This window comes from Callorhinus ursinus, unplaced genomic scaffold (assembly GCF_003265705.2).
Source record: "Callorhinus ursinus isolate GAN/ISIS: 27379988/994484 unplaced genomic scaffold, GSC_fseal_2.0 scaffold9, whole genome shotgun sequence".
Lineage (NCBI taxonomy): Eukaryota > Metazoa > Chordata > Mammalia > Carnivora > Otariidae > Callorhinus > Callorhinus ursinus.
The window spans coordinates 59,369,730-59,395,793 of NW_027397071.1; the positions used below are offsets into that span (position 1 = coordinate 59,369,730).

The 26,064-nt window shown below is 39.5% G+C and overlaps 1 protein-coding gene across 1 annotated transcript in view; it reads right to left on the reverse strand.

The window, feature by feature from the left end:
• Positions 1-2,139: 2,139 nt before the first annotated feature.
• The window catches only part of SCP2 (sterol carrier protein 2), a 105,978-nt gene continuing 82,053 nt past the window's right edge, over positions 2,140-26,064 (reverse strand). Inside the window, exons 14-16 of the mRNA XM_025871636.2 lie at positions 16,523-16,652; positions 5,890-5,969; positions 2,140-2,956 (exon numbers count right to left, since the gene is read on the reverse strand). Coding sequence (XP_025727421.1) covers positions 2,861-2,956; positions 5,890-5,969; positions 16,523-16,652 — 306 coding nt within the window. The 3' untranslated portion in view covers positions 2,140-2,860. The remainder of the gene's footprint in view (positions 2,957-5,889; positions 5,970-16,522; positions 16,653-26,064) is intronic.

Consider the following 26,064-nt stretch of genomic DNA (forward strand, 5'->3'; position numbering starts at 1 on the left):
CTTGGGATATAATGGCAAAGCGGATATGCAGCATGAGTGAGACATAAATGGATGTAGGGCTACATCTTCAACAGATCCCAAGTGCCTTACCATAATGAACAAATTCCAATACAATTAGTTCCTACATGCCTGCCTATGCAACCTCATCTTGGACCTGTCCTTCCAGCTCACTACATTCCATTCACATTGGCCCCCTTCCCCCCCTTTCATGCACTATTCTTTGCAAGGTTTGCTCCTCAACCTTTACACCTCAGCTTAAATATTACCCCCTCAGGTCTCCCTTGACCACTTTCTCGAAGAAGGCCCGTCACTGCGATTCTGCACCACAGCACCCTGACCATTTCCTTCGTGGATTTCCTTCAGTCTGTAATAATTATCCACCTCGTTGGTAAACTGTCTCTCCCTCTAGGTTGTAAGCACCATGAGGGGAAGAGCTCATCACTACCTGCAGTGCGTAGCACTGCACCTTCAATATATTACCCTGTATTTGGTAGGCACTCAATACTTGTTAAATGAGTGAACAAATGAAAAAAGATTCCAAAAATGGGACCTAAGAAAACAAAACAGACTATCGCCTATCCCAGAGGCGAGAGGTAGCAGTTGTGGGAACAGTAAAGGAACTCACATTTACTGAGTGACTATGATGTACCTAACACTAATAGGTGCTTTACTTATGTTCTCTCTCTAGATTCTCAATAATCCGAGGAAGCCAATATTAATATCTTCACTTTATAGATCAGGCAACTGAGACTCAACCTGCTCAAGCAGCAAAACCTGTAAAAGCAGCAGTTTTAGCCCAGACCTGTTACCCTTTCCTCCAAACGATGATGTTTCCTTCCCTAGAAATTAAACTGCTACTAACTGTATTTCATCATTAAGTTTCTAGCATATGTGTGAATTGCATATATACAATTACATTTCTACCCCAAGAATCAGTTTTTTTGTGTTTATCTTTTTTTTTTCTTTAGGTTCATCCTAAAGCCTATTTCACGTATCTCTTATTATCTGGGACAAGTATAGCAGAATGATAAAACAAAACCAAACTACAGATAAATCAGACATTGTTTTAGAACTTCTTGAAATCTTTTTCTTTTCAGGGTAAGAATCTACTACAATTGAGAAGTATGTCTGAATTCTGTTCTGAGTTCATTTTATAGAACTTGAGATTGGGGCACCTGGGTGGCTCAGTCAATTAAGCGTCTGCCTTCAGCTCAAGTCATGGTCTCTGGGTCCCGGGATCGAGCCCTACATCGGGCTCCCTGCTCAGTGAGGAGTCTGCTTCTCCCTCTCTCTCTGTCCCTCTGCTTGTGTTCTCTCTCTCTCTCTCAAATGAATAAATAAAATCTTAAAAAAAGAAGAAGAAGAACTTGAGATCAATTTATATTGGTTTACTATACTGTCTTTCCCCCTCACCAGGTGCTTTTCTGCCAGTCACAGAACATGCAAAGTTGAATGGTCGAAGGGGATCTGACCCATAGTCCTGATCTGATTAGCACAGGCTCCAAATATCTAACAAATGAACCTGGCTTTTTACCTCTGACCACCTTTTGGTGAAGTAACATGTTAACAGCAGAAAGGTGGGGTCTGTGTAACTCCCAGAACAGTGCTGCCGGGTTGAGTAGACTCACAGGATTCTCAGAGCTGAACGGACCTTAGAGACCATCTACTTAATCCCCTCTTTTAACCGTTTGGTGAACAGGCCCAGCAGGCAGTTACGTGCCTCAAAGAAGCAAGACTCCTGGCTCCTAGTTGAGTGCTCTTTCCACTACAACACACTGCCTCCCCAACCAAGAGCTAGTGATTATATTAGAGTAACTGGTACATAACACCTAGATAACAGACTGTAAATCCCCCAACGTTGCTCTTACTCTCCATCAGTGAGAAGACCCTGAACAAAGAGAACATACACAATGTACACAAAGGAGATCAGGAAGAACTATTTTAATTTTCTACTAAACATTCTTCCAAAAGCATTATTTTATCCCATATCTTACTGAGTTATAAGAAATAACATTAGCATTAGAAAAAAAACAGGAAGAAAGATAAATCAAATGTGGATAATTAAACTAAACTTATATGGAAAAGGAAAATGAGAACAAAGGACTGAGAGCTTTACAGATAGATACTTTGAAAACTGTGCATCTCAAAGCAACCTTTATTTGTTCAATTATTTTTAACAACAGCGTTTTACGACCAATACACTGATTTTTTCAAGAAGGAAAGTCATTTTAAAAACATTTTTATTTTAAGAATAGGCCTGTGTTCAGCTGTAGATTTTTCCCCCCCAAGCTCTGATCAGGTTTATTTTGATTTGGGAAAAAAAATACCATTTTGATGGCATGAAAAGCAAAATTTAAGTCTTTTTTTAAACATCTCAGTACAGAATTTTAAAAACTATTAATGGAAAATAGATTAAGGACATTCATTCACAACAGTAATTACCACTGGCCAGTTCCTGATATTCGGCTTCTCCCCTAGTTCTCCAGAGGAAAACTTAAGTTGAATCTTCAGCAGAATGATCTTTAAATATACTTTATAAGCAAAATGAGAGCTTTTGTTTACATAGTTTTTAGATTTTGCTGTCCCTAATTTTATTCTGAAACTCAAGTTTTACCCTAAACCATAATTACCGCATGAACTTTGTAATGCACAGTTTTGTATGCAATTCAGCAAGCAGTAGTACACCATCGGGCCCTGTCTACCCAGAGCTTAGGAGAAACAGGGCCGGTCACACCCATTTAAAAACAAATCTCACACTATTTGCCAATGTGTAGTTTCCGTATAAGTTCGGACAATGAAATATATGGATATATATCTATATATCTCATCTTAATTTTCAAAGGTAGGCAAAGGGAGTTCTTCACAGCTTAGCTTTGCCTGGCTGAAGCTGAAGATTTTGTAACTTCATAGCCAGACCCATGTTGCCAGTAATTTTCAATTTGCCTTGAAAGAAGGCCTGGAAGAAGAAAGAAAATTTATTACTTGGTGTTTTTTATTTTGTGATTGCTGATATTTCTAGATGATCCAGCCCTGAGATCATTTATTTATCCAGGTTTCTTAAACTTTCTTCAAAATATGAAAGTTAGCTTTCTGGAATAGATTTAGAACTGGATTCCTCAAAGGGAAGGCTTTGTAAAAAGTTCACTTTACAAAGAGCAGTCACACGACACATCTTTCCCAAATGTCTTCACTTAGAAATTGAGTCTACCTTTATCTGCCTTCATCACCAGTGGTACATTTTCCAAATAGTAGGTAAAGTGGGTTCGTGCTAGATCAATTTTGTTTAAAAATACTACATGTGGATCAAGAATATGAACTGAGGGGCACCAGGCTCAGTCGGTGGAGCATGTGACTCTTGATCTCTAAATTCCAGCCCCACACTGGGTATAGAGATTACTTAAAAATAAAATCTAAAAAAAAAAAAAAAGAGTATGAACTGAAATTTTCAGTAGTCTGCTAGGAAAAAAAAGCACATGCATAACACACTTAGATACTCCTGGGATTCAATACAATGTGGATGAAATGTCACCAATTTTGTTTCCTTTTTTGGTCTACATGATAAAGGATTTATCCCTAGAGAGGGAGAACAGGCAGCCTGCTGAGACTGAGGTGCTGGTGTCAATCTTTGGCTCAAGAAGAAGAATCAAACCAACCCAAAGTGCAGAGCCACAATTTGTTCCATTTAACAACTGCCTGGGATTAGATCACTTGATGTTTGCTAAATTTATCATGTAACAAAATCCCGGGAAAACTTTAGAGAAATAATAGCAAATTTGGGAACATAGCATGATTTCCCTGCTATGATCTCAGTCTTTTGACTTAATTGTTAAAATAAGGAAGAGCTAGATGAAAAAAGTTTCTGGTAGTCTCAGCTTTTTAAGCAAGTATATTACGAAGTTACGAACTCTTCTGCCTTATCCATGGGAATGCACAGAACTCCGCTTTTTCTACACCTTCTGGTAAGGGTGACTAATTCCTTTTCCCCCCCCCTCTTCTGTCTGGACAAACTAAATATTTCCTTTCTATATGGCACACAGCCTTCTGTCTGATGACTTAAAGGTCAGGTGTCTCAGAACACAATATATTTAACATATGTCCTTAAAAAATATGGACCAGCAGTACCTAAAAGAGAAATTCACCAACTTTCCTTTTTTAAAAAATTAAAAGATAAAAAAAATTAAAAAAATAAAAAATTAAAAGAGAAAATGACTTTTTATTTACTAATTATTATAGAGAAAACATGAGTCTTCACCCTTTAGGGAATGCAAACATAAGGATCAGTTTAATCTGGCCCCTAGGTGTTCTTCGTGTGTGCTTTAGTGGAGAGAACACTGCTTTGTTTCAACTGTAGCCAAACATTGAAATTATAATTTCCAACGCATTTAATGGTTTCTAGTCAAATCCTCTAAGCATAAGGGAAGACCATTAGCATATTAACAGAAATATCTGCCATTTTTATCTTTAATTCCTTTGGGTGCTAACAGGTGTTCAAGAAAAATAAGCTGATCCTTTGCTCCCCCAAATGGGCGGTAAACAGATAAACTGAGAACGAGGGCAGCTGATGTGTGAAGTCTGATCACCCTGCCAAGGAAGTGCATGAACTGCACAGTGGAACAAGGAGCAGTGGGTGGGAAGGAGGAAGACAGCCAGCTCCTATACTGGTGGCCTCTGTTTTGTCCAGATTTTTGGAGCAGGCTCTGTGGGTGGAGATGTCCATGCCAATGCTGTATATTAAGCTGAAACATCACAGATGCAAGTCTCTCACTTGTCAGAGCATCAACTGAAATAGGCTTAGCTGCTTAGAGAAAGCATTTTAGAAAGGAATACTAGTGTGCACCAGATTTAGTTGTTTTAGCCAGTCTTTTGGATTACCAGGGGGCTGTAGGAATGAGACCTAAAACAGATCAGGCTGAGGCAACAGAAAAATAAGTTCACAATGCAAAGCAGCATCTCAGTTTCTTTTTGTTTTTTCTCTGGCTAATGAAAGCTCAGTGTATCAAGTCTGTTCTAATGAGTAGAAGAAGACCCTCGATGATTTGGGGACCAGGAAAACCCATACAAGACATCAATACACTTCAGACAAATACAATTTAATCCAGCAATTGTTTAGTGAAAACTTAAAAATGTCAGACACCGTGCTAAGTTTTGGAGACATGAGGGCAAATAAGATATGGTTTGTTCCTTTGAGACACTCACAATCTAATGGAAAGGAAATAGGTGCATCGTAACTAATATAATGTGACAAGTGCTAAGCTTGCTTCCAGGAGATGGCCCAGAAAAGGGACTGGCTACAGTTCCCTGGCAACTTGTAAGGAGGCCTTTGGGAGTAACATCTGAGCTAATTTTGAAAGGAAAGGAGTTTGTCAGGGAAGGCAGTTCAGACAAAAAGAGCATGGGCAAAGACAGGATATGTAAAAGGTCATGCCTTTGTTCACATGGCTCCCTCCCCCTAGATGGCTCCTGCTCTCCATCCGCACACTGCTAACTTCTGGTCATTCTTAGGACTCAGCTTAAGTGTCGCTTCCTCTGTGCGATTTTCTGTGATGACCAGGAAGACATGGTGCCCCCCACTGCCGTCCACAACCAAGGCATGGCACCCTGGATATTCGGATACACTTACTCCTTTACAGATTTGTCCCATACCAAATTGTGAATGCCCTGTGCAGAACTCTTGCTTATTCATCTGGATATTTCCGGCACACGGGACAGTGCCTGGCACACTGCCTGCACCACAAATGTTTGTCATTTGTTAAGCGAACATTTTAGGGAACACTGAGTTTTGTGGGTTTGACCACTTTGCACTTTATGGTATGAGGCTGAGGCAGGAGATGAAACGGAATGGACTAAAAGACCCACCTACTAGGAGGAAACATGCTCCATCGTACTTACCGACTGAGGATTCATTTTACCAGTCATTAACGCCAGTAAGTCCGAGTCAGCCATTGTGATTGTGCAGTCAGCCTTCTTATCTAAAACAGAGATGGGTAGGGAAAGAAAGGAGAAAAGGGGAGTACTCAGTTTTGTGTATACACTCTAGTCAAAAGCCACTGACTTTAACAAATCACCTCCAATACTGGAGCAGTGTGGGGGAAAAGGGTACTCATGTACTCTTCTATGGCAGCCTGGTAAAATGTGGCATAAATTATAAACAACCTTAATATTTAACAAGAGGGAATCGATTAAATTAATTATTGGGGCACCTGGCTGGAACTGTCGGTTAAGTGTCCAACTCCTGGTTTCGGCTCAGGTTGTGATGTTGTGATCTCAGGGTCGTGAGATTCAGCCCTGTGTTGGGCTCCACACTCAGTGTGGAGTCTGCCTGAGAGTCTCTCTCCCTCTGCCTCTGCCCCTCCCACTTGTGCTCTCTCTAAATAAATAAATTTTTAAAAGAAATTATCATATTCATATAATGGGACACGATGCAATCATTAGATGATGTGGATCTACATTTATTGACCTGAAAAAATGTTCACGTTCTACTGTATCATGCATGATACCATTACACAAGCCAGTTACAAAACAAACTGTGAGCACGGTCCCATTTTTGCTTAAAAACAGATATTCAGTTATATATGTATAGGAAAAAACATTTATAAACGTGGACACCACTATATTAATAGTTACTGTGGCCCCCAGACTCTAAGGTGACCCCTGTGATGTCTGCCTCCTATGTTCATGCCTTTGGATCTGCTCTTGAGTGTGGAAAGGACCTGTGACTTGCTTCTAGCCAAAAGAATGTGGCAAAGGAGATGTCATGCTTGTGGTTCCGTCGTGTTATATAAGACTCTGTCTTGCTAGCAGACTCACTCTCTCTCCTGCTGGCCTGGAATAAGCTAGTAGCTATGCTGTAAAGTGCATATGCAAAGGGCCATGTGGTGGGGTGCTGGTCTTTAGGAGCTGAGGGCAGTCATTCTCTATAGCTGCAAGGAAATGAATTTCACCAGCAACCTAAGTAAACCTGGACACACACCCTTCCACAGTTAAGCCTCCAGATGAGAACCCAGCCCTAGCCAATGCCTTTACTGCAGGCTGTAAAACCCTATGCAGAGGGCCCAGCTAAGCTCTCCTCAGCCAACTTACCCATGGGAACTGTGAGGTAATAGATGTGTGTGTTGTTTCAAGCCACTAAGTTTGTGGTAATTTGATATATAGAAATAAAAAAAAGAGTACAGTTATGTATATCAGGGGTTATCAAACTTTTCGTGTAAAAGATCAGACACCAAGTATTTTGGCCTCTGCCAAAAGCTACTAGGTCTCTATCACAACTATGCAACTCTGCCTCTGTAGTGCAAAAGCCGCCATTGATAATACATAAACAAGTGAGTGTGGCTGTGTGCCAAGATTTTCAAAACGGGTAGTAGACAGGGGTGATGGACACTGGGGAGGGTATGTGTTGTGGTGAGCGCTGTGTATTATGTAAGAGATGAATCACAGACTTGTACCCCTGAAACAATACATTATATGTTAATAATAATAAAAAAAATCACCAAAAAACAGGTAGTAGACAGAGGAGAGGATATTAGCAATTCATATGTCTGACAACAAACTTGTATCCAGAATATATAAAAAAATTCCTATCACTCAATTAGAAAAGGTTAGATAATCCAAAACAAAAACAGGCAAATAATACACACTGTACAAAAGATCTACAAATGGCCAGAAAAGCATATGAAACTGTGTTCAGCTTCATTACTCACCAGGGAAATGCAAGTTAAAAGCATGAATGAGATACTACTATATACCCACTAGAATGAACGGCCAAAAAGGGAAAAAAAGACAATACCCAATGCTGATTAGGATGCGGAGCAACCGAAAGGTCAATATAATGCTGGAGGGACAGTAAAATGGTACAGCCACTTTAAAAATGAGTCTAGAAGTTTCTTAGAAGGCTAAACATACATATGCCATATAACTTAGCAATCCCATTTTTAGGTGTTTACCCAAAAGAAATGAAAACATATGTCCACACAAAAAACTGTATGTGAATGTTCATAGCGGTTTTATTAAAATGGCCAAAAGCTGGGAAAAAACCAAATGTGCATCAACTGGTGAATGGATAAACTACTCAGCCACAAAAAAGAAACACCCCCCGCCCCAGCCTCGCAACGCCTCCACCTTCCACAAGGACTCAGTTCAAATGCACTCTACACAGCAGCTCATTCTATACATGAAGAGCAGTCAAAGCAAGATGACTTTTGTGTTTTTTTTTTCATTTTAATGATTCTCTGATGTATTAAAAAATTTTTAATCGGAAGTAGTAGATTCCTAAAGGATTCCAAAGTTACATATAATTCTTCTGTTTTTGTTTTGTTGTTTTTTCCTTCATTTCAGCTTTGGGTGGGAGGGAGGGGCAGGTGACACCAAGGATATTTTTTTATTGTTGGAATTTTTTCTGATGACCAGCTGAAGATCTGTACTGAGATACAACCTGTGTGCCTTTTTCATTTTTAAAGCCTGTTTCTTGAATTTAAGCAGAGTGATAGTGTTCAAAGAGCCAGCTCAGTCTATAATATGTTTGAAAAGATGTATCTGCATTTTGAGGTCCCTTTCAAATGCCATTTGCTAGACCTCTCAAGTGTTTTTTTTTTTTTTTAAGATTTTATTTATTTGTCAGAGACAGAGAGAGAGCATGCTCAAGCAAGAGGAAGGGCAAAAAAGGGAGAAGCAGGTTCCCCACTGAGCAAGGAGCCCTATGTGGGACTCGATCCCAGGACCCTGGGATCATGACCTGAGCTGAAGGCAGACGCCCAACTGACTGAGCCACCCAGGCGTCCCTCTCTCAAGCATTTTAATTTCTACATTCAAGTGCTTCACAAAGTCCAAGATGCTAGATGCTGTATTGCATTGGAGGAGGGAAGGGAACAGAATTTGTGTATTTCTTTGATTTAGAAATAAGGCATCTTGAGGCGCCTGGGTGGCTCAGTCATTAAGCGTCTGCCTTCGGCTCAGGTCATGATCCCAGCATCCTGGGATCAAGCCCCGCATCAGGCTCCCTGCTCAGCGGGAAGCCTGCTCCTCCCTCTCCCACTCCCCCTGCTTGTGTTCCCTCTCTCACTGTGTCTCTCTGTCAAATAAATAAATAAAATCTTTAAAAAAAAAAAAAGAAGGCATCTGGGAGATGCCATTATTTTCTGTGTTTAATTGCATTTTTGTCTTTTGGTTGAAATATGAAATTCAACTGTCCCAATATAAAACAGCAATTATTTGACCTTTGGAAAAAAATTTAAAAAGGAACAAACTACTGATGTTACATGCAACAATATGAATGAATCTCGGTGAAAGAAGCAGGCTCAAAAAACTATATTGGGCACCTGGCTGGCTCAGTCAGTAGAGCGTGCAACTCTTGATCTCGGGTTTTAAGTTCAAGTCCCACATTGGGTGTAGAGATTAGTTAAAAATAAAAACTTAAAACAAAACAAAACTACATACTGTATGATTCCATTTATATGACATTCTGGAAAAGGTAAAGCTAAAGGGACAGAAATCAGAGTAGTGGTTGCAGGGCGTGAGGATAGGAAAAGGGGACTGACTACAAAAGGACATGAGAACACTTTTTAGGATGATGGAAAAATTTTATCTCTTGATTTTTGGTGATGGTTACACAACTATATGCATTTGCCTAAATTCACAGAATTATACATCTAAAAAGGGAAGACTATTTTATTAAATTATACCTCATTGAAGCCAACTTAAAAAAAAAAAACTAACAGTACCAAGTACTATCAAAAATGTGGAGCAAATGAAACTCTCATGTAATGTGCAAGATAATGTAAAATAGTATACCCACGTCAAAAACTATTTGGCTATACCGTACCTTATGACCTAATATTTCTGCTGGTTATACGCTAAATAGAAATGAGCACACACATCCACTATGAGACCCATATGAGAATGTTCATAACAGCTTTATTCATAGGCCCCACAATGGAAACACTGAAAAGATATACCAACCATGGAATTAGTAAATTCTGGGGCATTCACATAGCAAAAACAAACTACTGCTACATACAACAATATTAAAGAATCTTATGATGCTGAGCAAAAAAACCCCCAAACCTAAAAAAGTAAATATTGTATGAGTCCATGTAAATGAATTTCCAAAATAAATGAAATCAATCTATGGTGATAGAATTTGGAAGAGTGGTTTCTTGTGAGATAGAATGGTGATAGCAGGGGGCATGAGAGAGGCTTCTAGCATGCTGGCAACATTTTGCAGCTTGATCTGGGAGATATATTCATCTGCAAACATTTATCAAGCTGTACACTTCAAATTTATGCCTTTTATTATAAGCTAGACTTCAATACAAATTTTACACAAAACAAATAAACAGTTTGTCAACCCCTAACATAGATGGTGGGATTATAGGAGAGTAATTTTTCCATTTTGTTTCTCTATCTTTTCTAATGTTCTTTACACTTAAGTAAATTTTACTTATGCTACAAAAATTTTAAAGTATTAATTTTTTAAAGTTTAATTAATTATTTATTTTTAGAGAGAGAGAGTGCAAGCACATGGGGCAAGGGGAGGAGCAGAGGGAGAGGGACAGACAGCATCTTAAGCAGGCTCCACCCCCAGCAAGGAGCCCATCTCGGGGCTCAGTCTCACGACCCTAAGACCATGACCTGAGCCGAAATCAAGAGTCGGACACTTAAGAGACTGAGCCACCCAGGTGTCCCTAAAAATATTAATTTTAATATCAAAGTATAACAAATAAAAAGACTGTACAACAAAGACTCTAATATCTCATTGCTAAACCAGCCATGTCTACCTTGGACAAATAAGACGTTTCAAGTGCAAAAGGAAAAATTCAAGAAAAAAATCTGTCAGCAATCAGTGTCTTAGACAATTAATATAACCATAGTCCTCTAATAGTTGGCTCCTCCTCAAATTAAATTTGGCCTCTCCCTGAAACCAAGTAGCTTTCTAGCTTACTATTCTGTTTTATTTTTCTTTATTGCACTTATGTGAAACTACCTTACTTATCTGTATATGTGTTTTCTGTATTTGTCCACTAGAATAAACACTTCACAGGGACAGGGCCCTTGTCAGTTTTGTTTACTACTATATGCCCGGGTCCTTGAAGAGTGCCTGACACATAAAGGGCAATCAATAAATACTTGCTGAATAAGCAGATTATGTAGAGTTCAAAAGATTATCAAGTCATGGCCTAACAGCTAATCAGATAATCCGTGCCTTAATAAGAAATTAGGGGTTGCTATGGTCTGAATGTTTGTGTCCCCCGCAAAGGGCCCTATGTGATGGTATTAGTAGATGGGGAGGTCAGGACCATGGACCCTAATGAATGGGATCAGTGTCTTATAAAAGAGTCTCCAAAAAGACTCCTAGCCCCTTCCACCACATGAGTCCACAGCAAGAAGGCACTGGCTATACACCAGCAAGAGGGCCCTCACCAAAAGTGACCCAGCTGGCACCTTGATCTCGGACTCCCAGGTTCCAGAACTGTGAGAAATAACTTTCTGTTGTTTATAAGCTATTCAGTCTGTGGTATTTTGTTACAGCAGCCCAAAGAGACTAAGATAGTAGTTAAGTTATTAAAGCACAGCATGCCCGTATTATTAAATAGTTAAAACAAGATTGAAAGATAAAAGGTTTTATTGTATGGCTTAGAACTCAGGGATAGACCCTAAAAAGACTGAGATTCAATGGCTATTCCATCTCAGCTTCTAACAAAATTCTCTTATTACTCGGGGAAAAAAAATGCGTGAAGCTTTGAAAATGAAGGGATGTATAGTCTAAAAAATTCAGTTCCCATGTAGATTTATATTATCAAAGAGCAGGGAGAAAAAAAACTAGTAAATTGAGATCTCTGGACTTGATTTATAGTTGGACTTGATCCTAATATTTCAAAAAAGAACTCTTTAGTCATTGAAAACTGAGTTTCGGTGCGCCTGGGTGGCTCGGTCAGTTAAGTGTTCAACTCTTGATTTCGGCTCAAGTCATGATTTCAGGATTGTAACATCAAGCCTCATGTCCTCAAGCCTCACATCCATGCCCAGCACGGAGCCTGCTTAGGATTCTCTCTCTCTCCCTCTCCCTCTGCTTTCCCCCAACCTTAAAAAAAAAAAGTGAGTTTAGGAAGTGAAGTCTGCTGCTGCTGTAATTATCAGCATTTATTACTCTCATGCTGAGCACTTCACATCCATGGCCTCATCTGATAACAACCCTATGAGGATTAGAGAGATCAAACAACTTGCTCACAATCACACAGCTAAAGAGGTTGAGCTAGATCTGAAAGCAGATTCTTGCTGCTAAAGCCCATTATTCCCAAGCTCTACGGCTTCCAATTGTTACAGGAAGGATACAAACATTGAACAGCTCAGTGTGTTGTTGTGTTAAGTAGGCTCCATGCCCAAAGTGGGGCTTGAACTCACAACCCTGAGATCAAGGCCTGAGCTGAAATCAAGAGTGGGATGCTTAACCAACTGAGCCACCCACGTGCCCCAACAACTCAGTTTTAATTGGGCCTTCACCAGTTCATCAGTATCTGATGAATCTAGATGCTTTCTCAGTTCCCCAAGCCCTTTTGCAGAGTCTCAGACAAGTCTCTCGTGTTCAAGCAAAATTAATGTTTAATATGTGTACTGGGGAGGAGGCAATGATTTACTGCACTCTTACTATGCTGAAGTGCTTGACAGATCTCATTTAATCCCCACAACAGCTCCATTGATAGAAATTATTCTCACTATTTTCTAGATGAGACAATTGGACTCAGGGAAGGTATACACCTAGTAAGTGACAGGGCTGTGGTCTGAGCCCAGTTTGGGTGTCTCCAAAGGCTATGCTCTTTCTACTGTCCCTTGGGGATACGAGCCGCTGAGGCCTTCTATGTCATATTGCCCACAAAGGGGCAGGGTTGAGAACTCAAGTCGATGCTAAGAAGGCAGAATAAAAGGAATGAAAGATAATGCGTTAATCAAAGTTGGCTTCCTAGAGATATGCTATATGAGCTGTTTTAAAGGAGAGGAGGGAGGGGCAGAATTCATAGACAAAGACACCTAGGCAGGAGGAAAAGATTGTGGAAGATGCAGAAAATCTAAAAGTCCTTAATATAACCATCTGTATAATCATTACCAAACTCTTAGAATATAAGCAAATGAAATTCTTTTTAGGAAAGCTTACTTCATCAACAGTAGGTAAACCTCTCAACACTGTGTATATGACGAAAGAACTAGCAATTCTCTTTAAGATGCTAGTTCAAACTAGGACAGGTTATTAATGCTTTAACATAGCTGATCTCTAACAAATGGGCATTTGTTGGCTGATGTAAAAGGATCTGGCAATTTCCAGTGGTGGCTTTTACTGGGTAAGTCCACATTTCAACGCCACTCCTAGCTGCCAACAGGTGTCAGTTTCAGCAGAAATCACCTTGCTCCAGGGTAAATTCCCTTCAGGTCTAGTACGGGGCATCTAATATGGGGAGAGCTCATGGCCAGAATACATACACAGGGAGTAAGGTTTTTTGAAACTATTTAATAGCTTTCCATAAGCATATTATCTTTCATGACAAACAATAATAACAAAAAAACAGGAGAAATTTTTTTTTACTATCACCTTATCATCTGCCTGCGCACATCAGAATCTAATTCTAAAATAACTATTTTCCCAAAGTTCTTATTTTTAAAAGCTTAAATCTAGATGAAGCATTCAGTTTTTTTTCCTACACCACATCAGAGTGGCAGCTCATAAAAATGCAAATTCATAGTTATTTTTCTGCCTACTGATTTTGAGGGGAAAAAAGTGACTATATGTAATTCGGGAACTCTCCACCACATTACCATGCTGCCCACACAAGATGCCCTTACTACTGCCTCTTCCTTCATGAATCTCTAGTTGATCCTTGTTCAACAACGCCACTCTTAACATTTTCTCCTGTCTCCAAGCTCTAAACTCTATTCCAAAAGCTCTGCCAACTTCCTTTCTACCTCAAAATGCCCCTGAATATTTATCTACCCTCTCAGAGAAAGAAGTATCGTCCCTCCTTCCCCCTGTGCTCCTGACATCATCCACTCCTCCGGGACCTCCCTCAATAATGTATCGGTAACAAAACTCTCCCATCTTTGATAGACTTCCTTCTCCTACATAGCTTCCAGGTCCCATCAACTTCACCCCAAATACCCTGGTAACTACGATGTAACAACATCTTCTTTTTCTCACTGCCAACACTCAGGTTATCCTTTTTGCTCACTTAGACAGTGGCAATATCCATCCTCCCAATTGCTCTCTCTGTGCCTGATTTCTCCCTTTCCAATTCATCAGATCTAATGCACCAGCTTCATCCTCTTAAAACACAGTCCTGACTTTCACTTTTCTACCTACAAAGCTTTAACTGGATTGATTATATATCAAATCACTTTCAAAGTTCATAGCATGGTATTTTAAGCTTTCCAAAAAGGTGGTCCCCATACATCATATTTTTTAATTGCACCAGGCTCTCTCCAACAAGATAAATGAAACATAAAATACAACATACAAAATGTAACCTGCTGAATACTTACTAAGCACCATTCATTTATTTTGCTGTTCATTTTTAAATTATTTATTTTACTGAAGGCCTACCATGTATCCGGTACTATTGTAGGCAATGGGGATGCAGCAGGGAACCTAACAGGCAAAAAGCTCTGTCTTCATGCACTTTACAATTCAAGTGGGGGAGACAGACAATAAGGAAATAAGTAAAATATTATAGAGTATATCAGATGGCAGTAAGTGCTATAAAGAAAAATAAGACAGCAAAGGACAATAGGGAATGGTTAACAGGGCTGTGATTTAAAAGCATTAAGGCTGGGGCGCCTGGGTGGCTCAATCAGTTAAGCGTCTGCCTTCGGCTCAGGTCATGATCCCAGGGTCCTGGGATCGAGTCCCACATTGGGCTCCCTGCTCAGCGGGAAGCCTGCCTCTCCCTCTCCCTCTGCTGCTCCCCCTGCTTGTGCTCTCTCTGTCGAATAAATAAATAAAATATTTTTTAATAAATAAATAAAATAAAAGCATTATGGTTAAGGAAGGGCTCACTGAGAAGGTGACATCTGGGCAAATATTCAAAGGAAATGAGGGAAAAAGCCATGAGGATATTAAGGGAAGACAATTCCAGGCAGAGGGAATATAGTAGAAAGCCCCTAAACTGGGAACACCCTATGTTTCAGCAATGGCAAGGAGAACAGTGTGACTAAAGCAAAGTAAGGGCAAGTGTAGTAAAACAGAGAAAAGTGGGGCCAGATCATGTAATGCCAGTATAAGAACTCTGGCTTTTACTGAGTGAGCTAAAAGCATTTGGATGGCTTTGAGCAGAGAAGAATCACAATCTGACTTAAGTTTCAAAATGATCATTCCCAAATAAATAAATAAAATGATCACTCGAGCTGGTGCATGAAGAAGAACTGCAGGGGGCAAGGTTAGAAACAGGGAGAACAGGCAAAAAAAAATGATGGAGGCTTAGACCAAGGTGGTAGTAGAAGAGGGAAACAGAATTTGCTGATGGATTAGACTGCAGTGTGAGAAAAAAAGGAGCCAATGAGGACCTCAAGGATTTTGGACCAAGGATCTGGTAGGACAAAGAACCAATTTCTGGAGATGGGGAAGATGATGGGAGGAATACATCATTAAAGGGGAGTAGGAGCAAATCAGGAGTTTATACATGTTAGCTTCGGGATACCTATCAAGTATCCAAGTAAACTTGTCAATTAAGCAGTTGGATATACACCTTGGAGTTCAGTGGCTGGGTCCATGCTGAAGATATCTGGGAGTCATCAGTGTAGGGATGGCTTTAAAAGCATGAGACTAGAGGGGATCCCTAGGGAGTGAATGGAGATAGACCCGAGGCTTGGAGCATGCCAACATTAAGAAATCTGGAGATGAGAAAACAGAAAGAGAGGCCAGGAAGGAACATCCAGTGGGTAAGAGGAAAGCCTAGAAGTATAATATAATGAAGACTGAGAATGAACCACTGAATTTAGCAACATGGTGGTCACTGGTGACCTTGACAAAATAGTTTTGGAACAGTGATGCAGATAAAAGCTGACTGGAGTGGGTTCAAGAAAGACTGGGATGAGAGGAAGTGGAGACAGTGAGTATAGACAGGACTTTCAAGGCAGTGTAACCATATGCTGGAGCATGTGCTTTACAGGATACTTAAGAGAGATAATTCTCTTAATCCTTGCATCAACCCTATGAAATAAGTACCATTTATTATTCCCATCTACAGATCAGAAAACTGAGGCTCAGAGAAGTTAAATAATTTGTTCAAAGCCAGAATCTGTGAATGGCCAGGACCCCAACCCAAGTTTGTCTAATTCTAAAGCCTAAAACTGGCAACTCTGTGATAGAGCCTCCCAATCTTTGGGAGGAGGCAGCCGTGACCTATTCCTATTCCCAAGGATTCACTAGTTCTTTTACTAGGGTCCTATACCTCTGAAGCCAGACCTTTTGGAAAACACCAAAGCAGATCCACATTTCGCCTTGTGTATTTATCAGTGCTCCTGTAAACGAAGTCATCACTGCACTGACCTGAGTTAGGAAGCACTGATCCTTTGCCATTCTTCACATCCACCACCCAGGTGGCTTCTTTACCCTCCGGGCCATCCTTCACCTTAAAGGCAAAAATACCACCGATTTTCTTCACAAACTGTTCCCCTTCCTGGAAAGGAAAAACAAAACAAAACAACAAAACGCTGGGAGTTATATTACATTTGTTTCTCTGGCTTTTTCTCTAAATTGAATGTTTAAATAGATACATGATGTGAGCAGCTGGGCCAGCCACAGTCCCCAAGCTCCCTCAGGATCTTTTACCCAGAAAAATCTGAAAGGCAACAGGCAACAACTCCCTCATCTGCCAAATCTTTTGTTAAAAATGGCTTTCCAGATACAACTGGTGGAAGGAAAGGGAGAATAGGGGTTGCACAGCAGTACGTTCTACTGAAGTAGCTTTCCTTTATCTCAATAATTTCTGAAAGATTCACTCTGGCCTATCTAAATGTAGGAACCCCCCCATTCCCTCTTTTTTTGCAGGTAAATTTCTTTGCATGTGTTTCTGGTTTCTCACAATCATAACTTAAAGTTAAGGGGTTCTGAGAGCAAGTCTTTTATTCCGGGGGCAGGGGCATGAAGGGAGGCGACAACGTATTTTCTGGATTAGTATAAAGAATTATACAAGTAATATACCAAACACCAACTGCTTTCGAATCTTGAAGGAATGAAACTGAAAAAATAACCTCAGACCCCTATCTCTGTAGGTTGGTTTCCTTCCTCCTTCCTTCTTCCCTTCATTCCTACTTCTTTCATCATTCCTTACAGAAATACTTGTTGATCACAACAATGATTGGCACCGGACCTTGTTCTAGGTACTGAGAATACAGAAGTAGGAGTTAGAAGGTAAATGATCACTACAATCACTATGACAGCACAGGGGACTAACTAAGCTAAGGCCACTGGCAGGGTGAAAAATGAAAGGGTGACAACAAGCTCACATACCTTTCTTAAATAAGAAACCAAAAACATGGTAATTCTACTGCAATTACTTTTCTTTAAAGAAACACATTTTTGGGGTGCCTGGGTGGCTCAGTCAGTTAAGCATCTGAATCTTGATTTTGGCTCAGGTCATGATCTCAGGAGATGGAGCCCCATGTCGGGCTCCGTGCTGGTGGAACCTGCTTAAGATTCTCTCTCTCCCTCTCCCGCTCCCTCTGCCTCTGCCCCTCCCCTTGTGCCCTCGCTCTGAAATAAATAAATAAATCTTAAAAAAAAAAGAAAGAAACATTTTCTGTGGAAAAAAACTGAAAAAAAAATTTTTTTAAAGATTTTATTTATTTATTTGACAAAGAGAGCGAGAAAGCACAAACAGGGGGAATAGCAGAGGGAGAGGGAGAAGCGGGCTCCCTGCAGAGCAGGGAGCCAGATGCGGGGCTCGATCCCAGGACCCTGGGACCATGACCTGAGCCGAAGGCAGACGCTTAACTATCTGAGCCAACCAGCCACCCCCAAAAATTGAAAATGTTGATAAGCAAAAAGAAAATATAAATCACTCATAATTTTACTGCTCAGAGAAAATAATATTTTGATTTAAATCCCCTTCATCTTTTTTCTCTCCATATGTTTTCATAATGGGATCATATTTTATATATATTGTTTTATAATCCACTTTTCTGTTTCATATCATTATCGTCATTTCTGTGTCATTAAATATTCTTCAACATAATTTTAAATGACCACATACAGTCTTTATTTGTGAAAATGTACTATACTTCATCTAACCAATACTCTTCCTTGATATTTAGATTAATTCTTACTTCTGGCACTTGTTAACAATGCTGTGAATATTGTTATATTATAAAAATATAAATATTTTTACATAGCCTTGTTTATTGAAGCTTAAATTCCTGCCATGTACTTCATAACCTAGAGCAAGTTACTAAACCTCTCTGAATTTCAGTTTTCTTCTTATCTGTGAAATGGAGATGCCAGTAGCTACCATCATAGAGTTGTATGGTATTTAAAGACCCACAAATCAGAGTAACTGCTCAATACATGTTAGCATTTTGTTGTTGTTGTTGTTATTTTACTCTATGATCTGTGTGCTATTCCTGTGCCAATATTAGTTTTATAATGTACTTTATACTTCGGTACAATAAATCCCCATTATAATTCCTCTCTTCCAAATATTGTTGGACTTGTTTTGGACATTTTCCCCCTCTACATGTACATTATAATAATTCAGTTAGTTCTTCTCCCCACCAAAATGCTGTTGGATTTACATAGGGTTACATAAAATCTGTTAGATCAGTTTGGGGGAGAATACTTTACAATAGTAAATCCTCCCATCCATGAATATGGTATATCTTCAAGTTTTCTCTGATGTCCACTGGCAGTATTTTGTCAATTTTTTCCCACATAGGCTCTTGTACATTTCTTACCAAGTTCATTCTTAGGTGTTTTATATTTTATACTGCTCTTAATATTTTTATTGCATTTCATGGGTTATTGCAAATATATAAAAAACATATTAATCTTTGAATGTTTATTTTGGAACTGGCTACCTCTTATAATTTCTAATAGTTTTTATTTCCCACCTTCTTAATTTCAGCCTTACATTCCTGCAATAATTTAGATACAAGATTCTTCCTTTTGGTATCATAATATTCATTCTTTTACTTTTTTAACTTATTTAAATTCAGTTAGTTAACATAACATTAGTTAACAATTACTTTAATTAGTTAACATATCATTAATTTCAGACGTAGAGTTCAGTTATTCATCCGCTGCATGTAACACCCAGTGCTCATTACATCACATGCCCTCCTTAATGCCCATCACCCAGTTACCTCATCCCCCAACCACCTCCCTTCCAGCAACCCTCAGTTTGTTTCCTAGAGTTTCTTAGGGTTTGTCTAATACTCATTCTTTTAAAAAAAGATTTAAGTGTTTGATATGTTTAGGCACTGTGGTATAAGTACCTGAAATACTCAAATAATTATTATCCCTGAGGAACTTGCATAGACTGATATCAGATACTAACTTCTGTTTCTATGTAAGCAGAGAGGCTGGCCTAAGTTCTTTCTTTTTGTTGTGTTTTGTTTGTTTTAAAGTATACAATTCAGTGGTATTTTAGTATATTCAAAGCGGTACAACCAACACCACTATCTAATTTTAGAATGTTCTTATCACCCCAAAAAGAAACCCAAAGCCACTGGTAGTCATCCCCCTTCTCCTCTCCTGCTAGTAGCCTCTGGTAACCACCAATCTGCTTTTGATCTCTGTGGATTTGCTTATTCTGGACATATCATATAAATGGAATCACACAATACAAGGTCTTTTGTGACTTTCACTTAGCAAAATGTTCTTCAGATTCATCCAATCCATGCTGAAGTATGTATCAGTAATTCATTCCTTTTTTATGACAAAATAACTTTCCATTGTATGGATGCGGCACATTTCATTTAGTCATTCATCAGCTGCTGGTTGCTTGCCCTTTTTAGCTATTATGAATAATACTCCACGGACACTTGTATACAAGTTTTTTATATGAACACAGGCTCTAATTTTTCTTAAGTATATATTTAGAAGTGAAATTTCTGGGTCATAAAGTGATGTTTAACTTTATGACAAACTACCAAACTGTTTTCTAAAGTAGCCACACTATGTTACGATCCTACCAGCAATGAATGAAGGTTCCAATTTTTCCACACCCCACAGACTTTTGTCTTTTTATTTTTTTTTTAAGTTTATTTAACTTTTTTTAGTAACCTCTACACCCAGTGTGGGGCTCAAACTCATGACCCTGCAATCGAGAGTTACATGCTCTTCTGACTGAACCAGCCAGGCACAGGCTTTTTTGTCTTTCTAATGTTAATGAGTATGTCAATCTTTTTCTTATACTAGGTAACACACCTGAACCTATTCAGAAATAATCATGTGTCTTAGACTCCAAAGAAGTTATTCTAAAAATATTTAGTCTAGGCCTACTTATCTCAACAATCACGGGAGCATTTCTTACATGTGGGTGTCCTGGAATTAACTATCAATACTTCCTAGTTAAACCAAGAAACCAACATTTCTTGTCAGATTTTTACAGAGAAATTCTCTTATTCTGGCTTCCCTTAAAATATCTCACTCAAATTATTCTAAGTTAGCTTTGAAATTAATTATTAATGACAACAATACTCTTTTTAGGACTATAAAGTTTTCAAATCCTTTTATATACATTATTTCTTTAATCTCCATAAAACCTTGTAAGTAGTTGGACAGGTATTATTATTAGCTCATTGAGCAGAAAAAACAACTGAGGCTCATAAAGGTTAAGAACCCTTCGGACTAGAGGGGAGGGGGGTAGGGGGATGGGTTAGCCTGGTGATGGGTATTAAAGAGGGCACATTCTGCATGGAGCACTGGGTGTTCTGCACAAACAATGAATCATGGAACACTACATCAAAAACTAATGATGTAATGTGTGGTGATTAACGTAACAATAAAAAATTATTTAAAAAAAAAAGAACCCTTCGGACTATTTTATATCCTGCTGCCAAGTAACCCATCTAACACTAACATAAGCCATCTAACACTTCCAGGTGTGAATTTCTTAAATGTGGCTCCCCAGAGCCTACGGAGAAAGTCTGTCTTTACATCATTCAAATTCTTCATAATCTGAGGGATATTTATCTGTTCCTATCCAGCCACTTTTTTCATCCTCCTCAGGCTTTATGTTCCAACAATACTAATCATCTTGAATTCCATAAACATATGTGCCTCCATGGCCTTGCTTATGCCCTGTCCCAGCTCATTCACCTCCTATTCACATTCCCACCCCAACCTCATCAAGTCCCTGCTCACTTGCCAATTCTTCTGGGAAGGCTTTTCTACCTGTACTGGACACTTTGATAGCCCTTTGCACATGCATCCATGTTTCTTGTTAAAGCCGTATTTTTCTTTCCTGGGAAAATCTCTCCATGTCTATCTTTCCACTAAACTCTGTTCCCTGAAGGGCAGGGACGTGTGGTTAGTAAGTAGTACAACCAGAACTCAGTTCCAGTTTGGTTTCACTTTTAATTCAATGCTCTTATTGTTTGACCATACCATACTGCAAAGTAGGTTACATTAATACTTCCAGCTTAAACCTATGAAAGCAGGGTGTCTCCATAAATGAATCTTAAGTTCAAGTCTTCTCCATATTCCTTGAATATTTTATCCCTCAAGTTTCTTTTTTTTCTTTTTTTTTTTTTTTAAAGATTTTATTTATTTATTTGAGAGAGAGAGAATGAGAGATAGAGAGCACGAGAGGGAAGAGGGTCAGAGGGAGAAGCAGACTCCCTGCTGAGCAGGGAGCCCGATGCGGGACTCGATCCCAGGACTCCAGGATCATGACCTGAGCTGAAGGCAGTCGCTTAACCAACTGAGCCACCCAGGCGCCCTATCCCTCAAGTTTCTGTGAAGACAATCTAAAAGAGTGGGTTAGGGCACCTGGGTGGCTCAGTCGTTAAGCATCTGCCTTTGGCTCAGGTCATGATCCCAGGGACCTAGGATTGAGCTCCCTGCTCAGTGGAGAGCCTGCTTCTGCCTCTCCCACTCCCCCTGCTTGTGTTCCCTCTCCCACTCCCCCTGCTTGTGCTCCCTCTCCCACTCCCACTGCTTGTGTTCCCTCTCTCACTGTGTCTCTCTCTGTCAAATAAATAAATAATAAAATCTTTTAAAAACAAACAAACAAAACAAAACAAAAAATAAATAAAAGAGTGGGTTGATAATCCCAGTGTGGTGGGCCACCCAAGAGCCAGGCTTCCTTTGGGGCCAGCAGCCCATGAATGACAATTTCTAGGTGCATCCATGCCATCTACGTGCATAATGCCTCAGGAATAGACACCAACAAGTCAGAGCAGGAAAACACCAGCAAACATTTAGAAATTCTACTTAGCATACTTGGAGAGAAATTCCTCCCACCTCCTTAAAACAGATGTAGATTAATTTTACACTTGTCGTTACTTTTAAGAACTGATCCTTTCATAAAATAACATTTTTCATTGAAGAAGTGAGACAGGGTAAGGAAATGGGCAAGGAGAGAGTTAAAAGAGGAAAGAAAATACACATTTGTTGAGAAACTAAAGATCATTAGTACTAAGAAAGTTCTAAGTGCCTCCTTGAGTGAAAAAAAAGTATTTCTTTCTGAGTAGGCAAAAGGTCAAGGAGTGGGTTCTGTCTCAAACTTAACTGGAACAAAAAGTTAAGGCAGAATTCAAAGAAAGGCAATGGGGTATTGCTAACAGACAAAAGTGGAAATAAAATCTCTGGCCAGATTTCCTTTGCTAATGCAGAAAATGCATGAATTGACAAAAGATTCCAAGACTTTCACTTTCTAGTCCTCACAAACATTTAGGAAACTTACAATCGTGGGAAGAAAACAAGGGGACAAGGTCCACGCAAGTGAGGTTATGGAGGGAGGAGAAAAGAATTAAAATGGGAGCAGGAGGAATACAATTGCAAAGCTAAAAGAAGACTGTGAAATAAAAACAGTCCGGCTTTGTTAATCCCAATAATGAAGTATTCAATGACTGACATATACTTTACCAGGTACTAATTATTTTTATTTGATTTTTTTAGACAAAATAAATTGGAAAAAGAAACAGGACAACTTGGCAGAAGCAATTATCCTATGGGTTGCTCTACATACAATATTGGTGGTAAGAAAAAAAATTCAAGCTGAGCCCTGATAGAGTCCAATTTCAGTTCAGTGGACATATACAATGAAGGTAATTAAACAATAACAAGAGGGGCACCTGGCTGGCTCAGTCAGGAGAGCATGTGACTCTTGATCTCAGGGTCAGGTGTTTGAGTCCCATGTTGGGGATTTAAAAAAAAAAACAAAAAACCAAAAATGAGATATTTTTTCCTACTAGATTGGCAAAGATTTTTTTTTATTTTTTAATAGATTTTTATTTATTTATTTGATAGAAAGAGAGAGAGCATAAGCAAGGGGAGCAGCAGAGGGAGAAGGAGAAGCAGGCTCTCTGCTGAGCAGGGAGCCCAATGTGGGGCTGGATCCCAGGACCCTGGGATCATGACCAGAGCCGAAGGCAGATGCCTAACCAACTGAGCCACCCAGGTGCCCCACAGATTGGCAAAGATTTTTAAAAATCCAGGCAACACACAGCACTGGAGAAGGTATGAGGAAAAAACAGTCACTCCCATGAATTGTTATTAAGTTTGTAAACTAGTACCCTTTTTGGTGGATAGCTTGGCAATATATACCAAAAGGCAAAATACACATATCCAACAACTCAACAATTTCCCCCTTTATTTATGCTAAGATGATCATGGCATTAAGTATTTAAGATGAGTAAAAAAGGAAATTTATTATACCACTACTTTACTTGCAAAATTTAAATACAAGCAATGTTCATCGAAGGAGGCTAGTTAAATAGATCATGATACATTAAATTCAAAGTGTACTAGGTGGTCATTAAAACTGATGGTAAGGATTTATACTTATGCGAATGGAACACTGTCAAGAGAAAAAGCAGGTTATAAAACACGTATAACCACCCATGCAGCTGTATCCCCACAAGATGGTGGCAGGACAGGTCTGCAGCCTCTGGACCAGGGCCTGCCTGCCCAGAACTGGCAAACCTGGCCCTCTCTACCTAAGGAAGGTCCTGATCATGAAAATCCTAGAAATACAGGGTCCTTTGTCAAGACACATCAGATGCACTGACTGTTTTCCACTCACAGTGCAATCAATCACCTTAGATGCTAAGTTCTTTGTGCTACAATGAAGGAGTTGGGAGATATGCACAATGTATGCCTTTCACACTGTAGAACAAATGAAATACACAGCTTAACTGTTCTGAATCCTTTTATTTCAGCCCCCTTTGGGCAGCTTAATAGATGCGTAATTGGAATTGTGTGACTGTGGCTGTAACTGTGCCTTATTAGTCTGAAAATTAAAATCAGTAATGATATCCCGAGATGCTTTTAGGTTACAATGATGTAAATATGTAATTTTGCTTAAAGAGAAGAACTCTCAAAAAAAAAAAATAGCTCTCTTTTTTAAAAGAGTTACTATTAGATGGCCTTAGTATGATTATTATCTATCAAGAATTGATTACTGGGGTGCCTGGGTGGCTCAGTTGGTTGGGCGACTGCCTTCAGCTCAGGTCATAATCCCGGAGTCCCTGGATCGAGTCCCACATTGGGCTCCCTGATCGGCAGGGAGTCTGCTTCACCCTCTGACCCTCCTCCTTCTCATGTGCTCTCTCTCTCATTCTTTCTCTCTCTCAAATAAATAAAGTCTTAAAAAAAAAAAAGTACTGATTACTGTACATAAAAATAAATCTGTATACAGAACACAGTTTAAAAGCCCAACATGTATCGTATGATCCTAGTTATGTAGAACTGCATACTCACATACACAGAGAGAGGTCTGAAACAATGTCTACCACTGTTAACATTTTAGTGAACACTACGTAATGGAATTTCAGGAGTTTTTTAATTTTTCTTTTTCATATGTTCAGTGTGAATGTTTTTTTAAAGATTTTATTTATTTATTTGTCAGAGAGAGAGAGAGAGAATGAGCACAAGCAGGGGGAGAGGTAGGCAAAGGGAGAGGGAGAAGTAAACTCCCCACTGAGCAGGAGCCCGATGTGGAACTCGATCCCAGGACCCTGGGATCATGACCTGGGCCAAAGGCAGATGCTTAACCAACAGTCACCCAGGTGCCCCATTAGGTACCTTTAAAGACTTACTTTATTTTTTTAATTCTTTTTTTATTTGACAGAGAGAGGAAGAGAGTGAGAAACAGCATGAGAGGGGAGAGGGTCAGAGGGAGAAACAGGCTCCCTGCTGAGCTGGGAGCCCAATGTGGGACTTGATCCCAGGGTTCCGGGATCATGACCTGAGCCGAAGGCAGTTGCTTAACGAACTAAGCCACCCAGGTGCCCCTAAAGATTCACTTTAAATATTATTCTTTTTAAATGGTTCTAAGTAAGGTCTTTTTATTTTTTTTTTAAGATTTATTTATTTATTTGAGAGAGTGAGAATGAGAGAGAGAGAGAGCACATGAGAGGGGGGAGGGTCAGAGGGAGAAGCAGACTCCCCACTGAGCGGGGAGCCCGATGTGGGACTCGATCCCGGGACTCCAGGATCATGACCTGAGCCGAAGGCAGTCGCTTAACCAACTGAGCCACCCAGGCGCCCCTAAGTAAGGTCTTTTTAATTCAGAAGGAAATTTACACCAAAATAAGGGAGAATCCCTTTACATATGAACTTTGTCCAAAATTATTATCTCCCTGACAAAGAGAGGACTGAGGAGAGTGACAAGGACTAGCCTTTCCTCTACAGTTCAGACTGTCACAGCATTTTACCATAGTTCTTTATAGAACTCAAGTGCGGAGATTTGTACATCTATGAAATGCACTCTTATCAGAATTACAAAGAAACTATAATAGACACTCAGAAATCTAAAATACATTCAATACTTGACAATATTATATAAATTTTTAACTTGTATCATTTCATGGCAACACCAGAAATCTATATCTGCTTCCTCTAGCCTCAAGGTCCTCTTGGCAGTA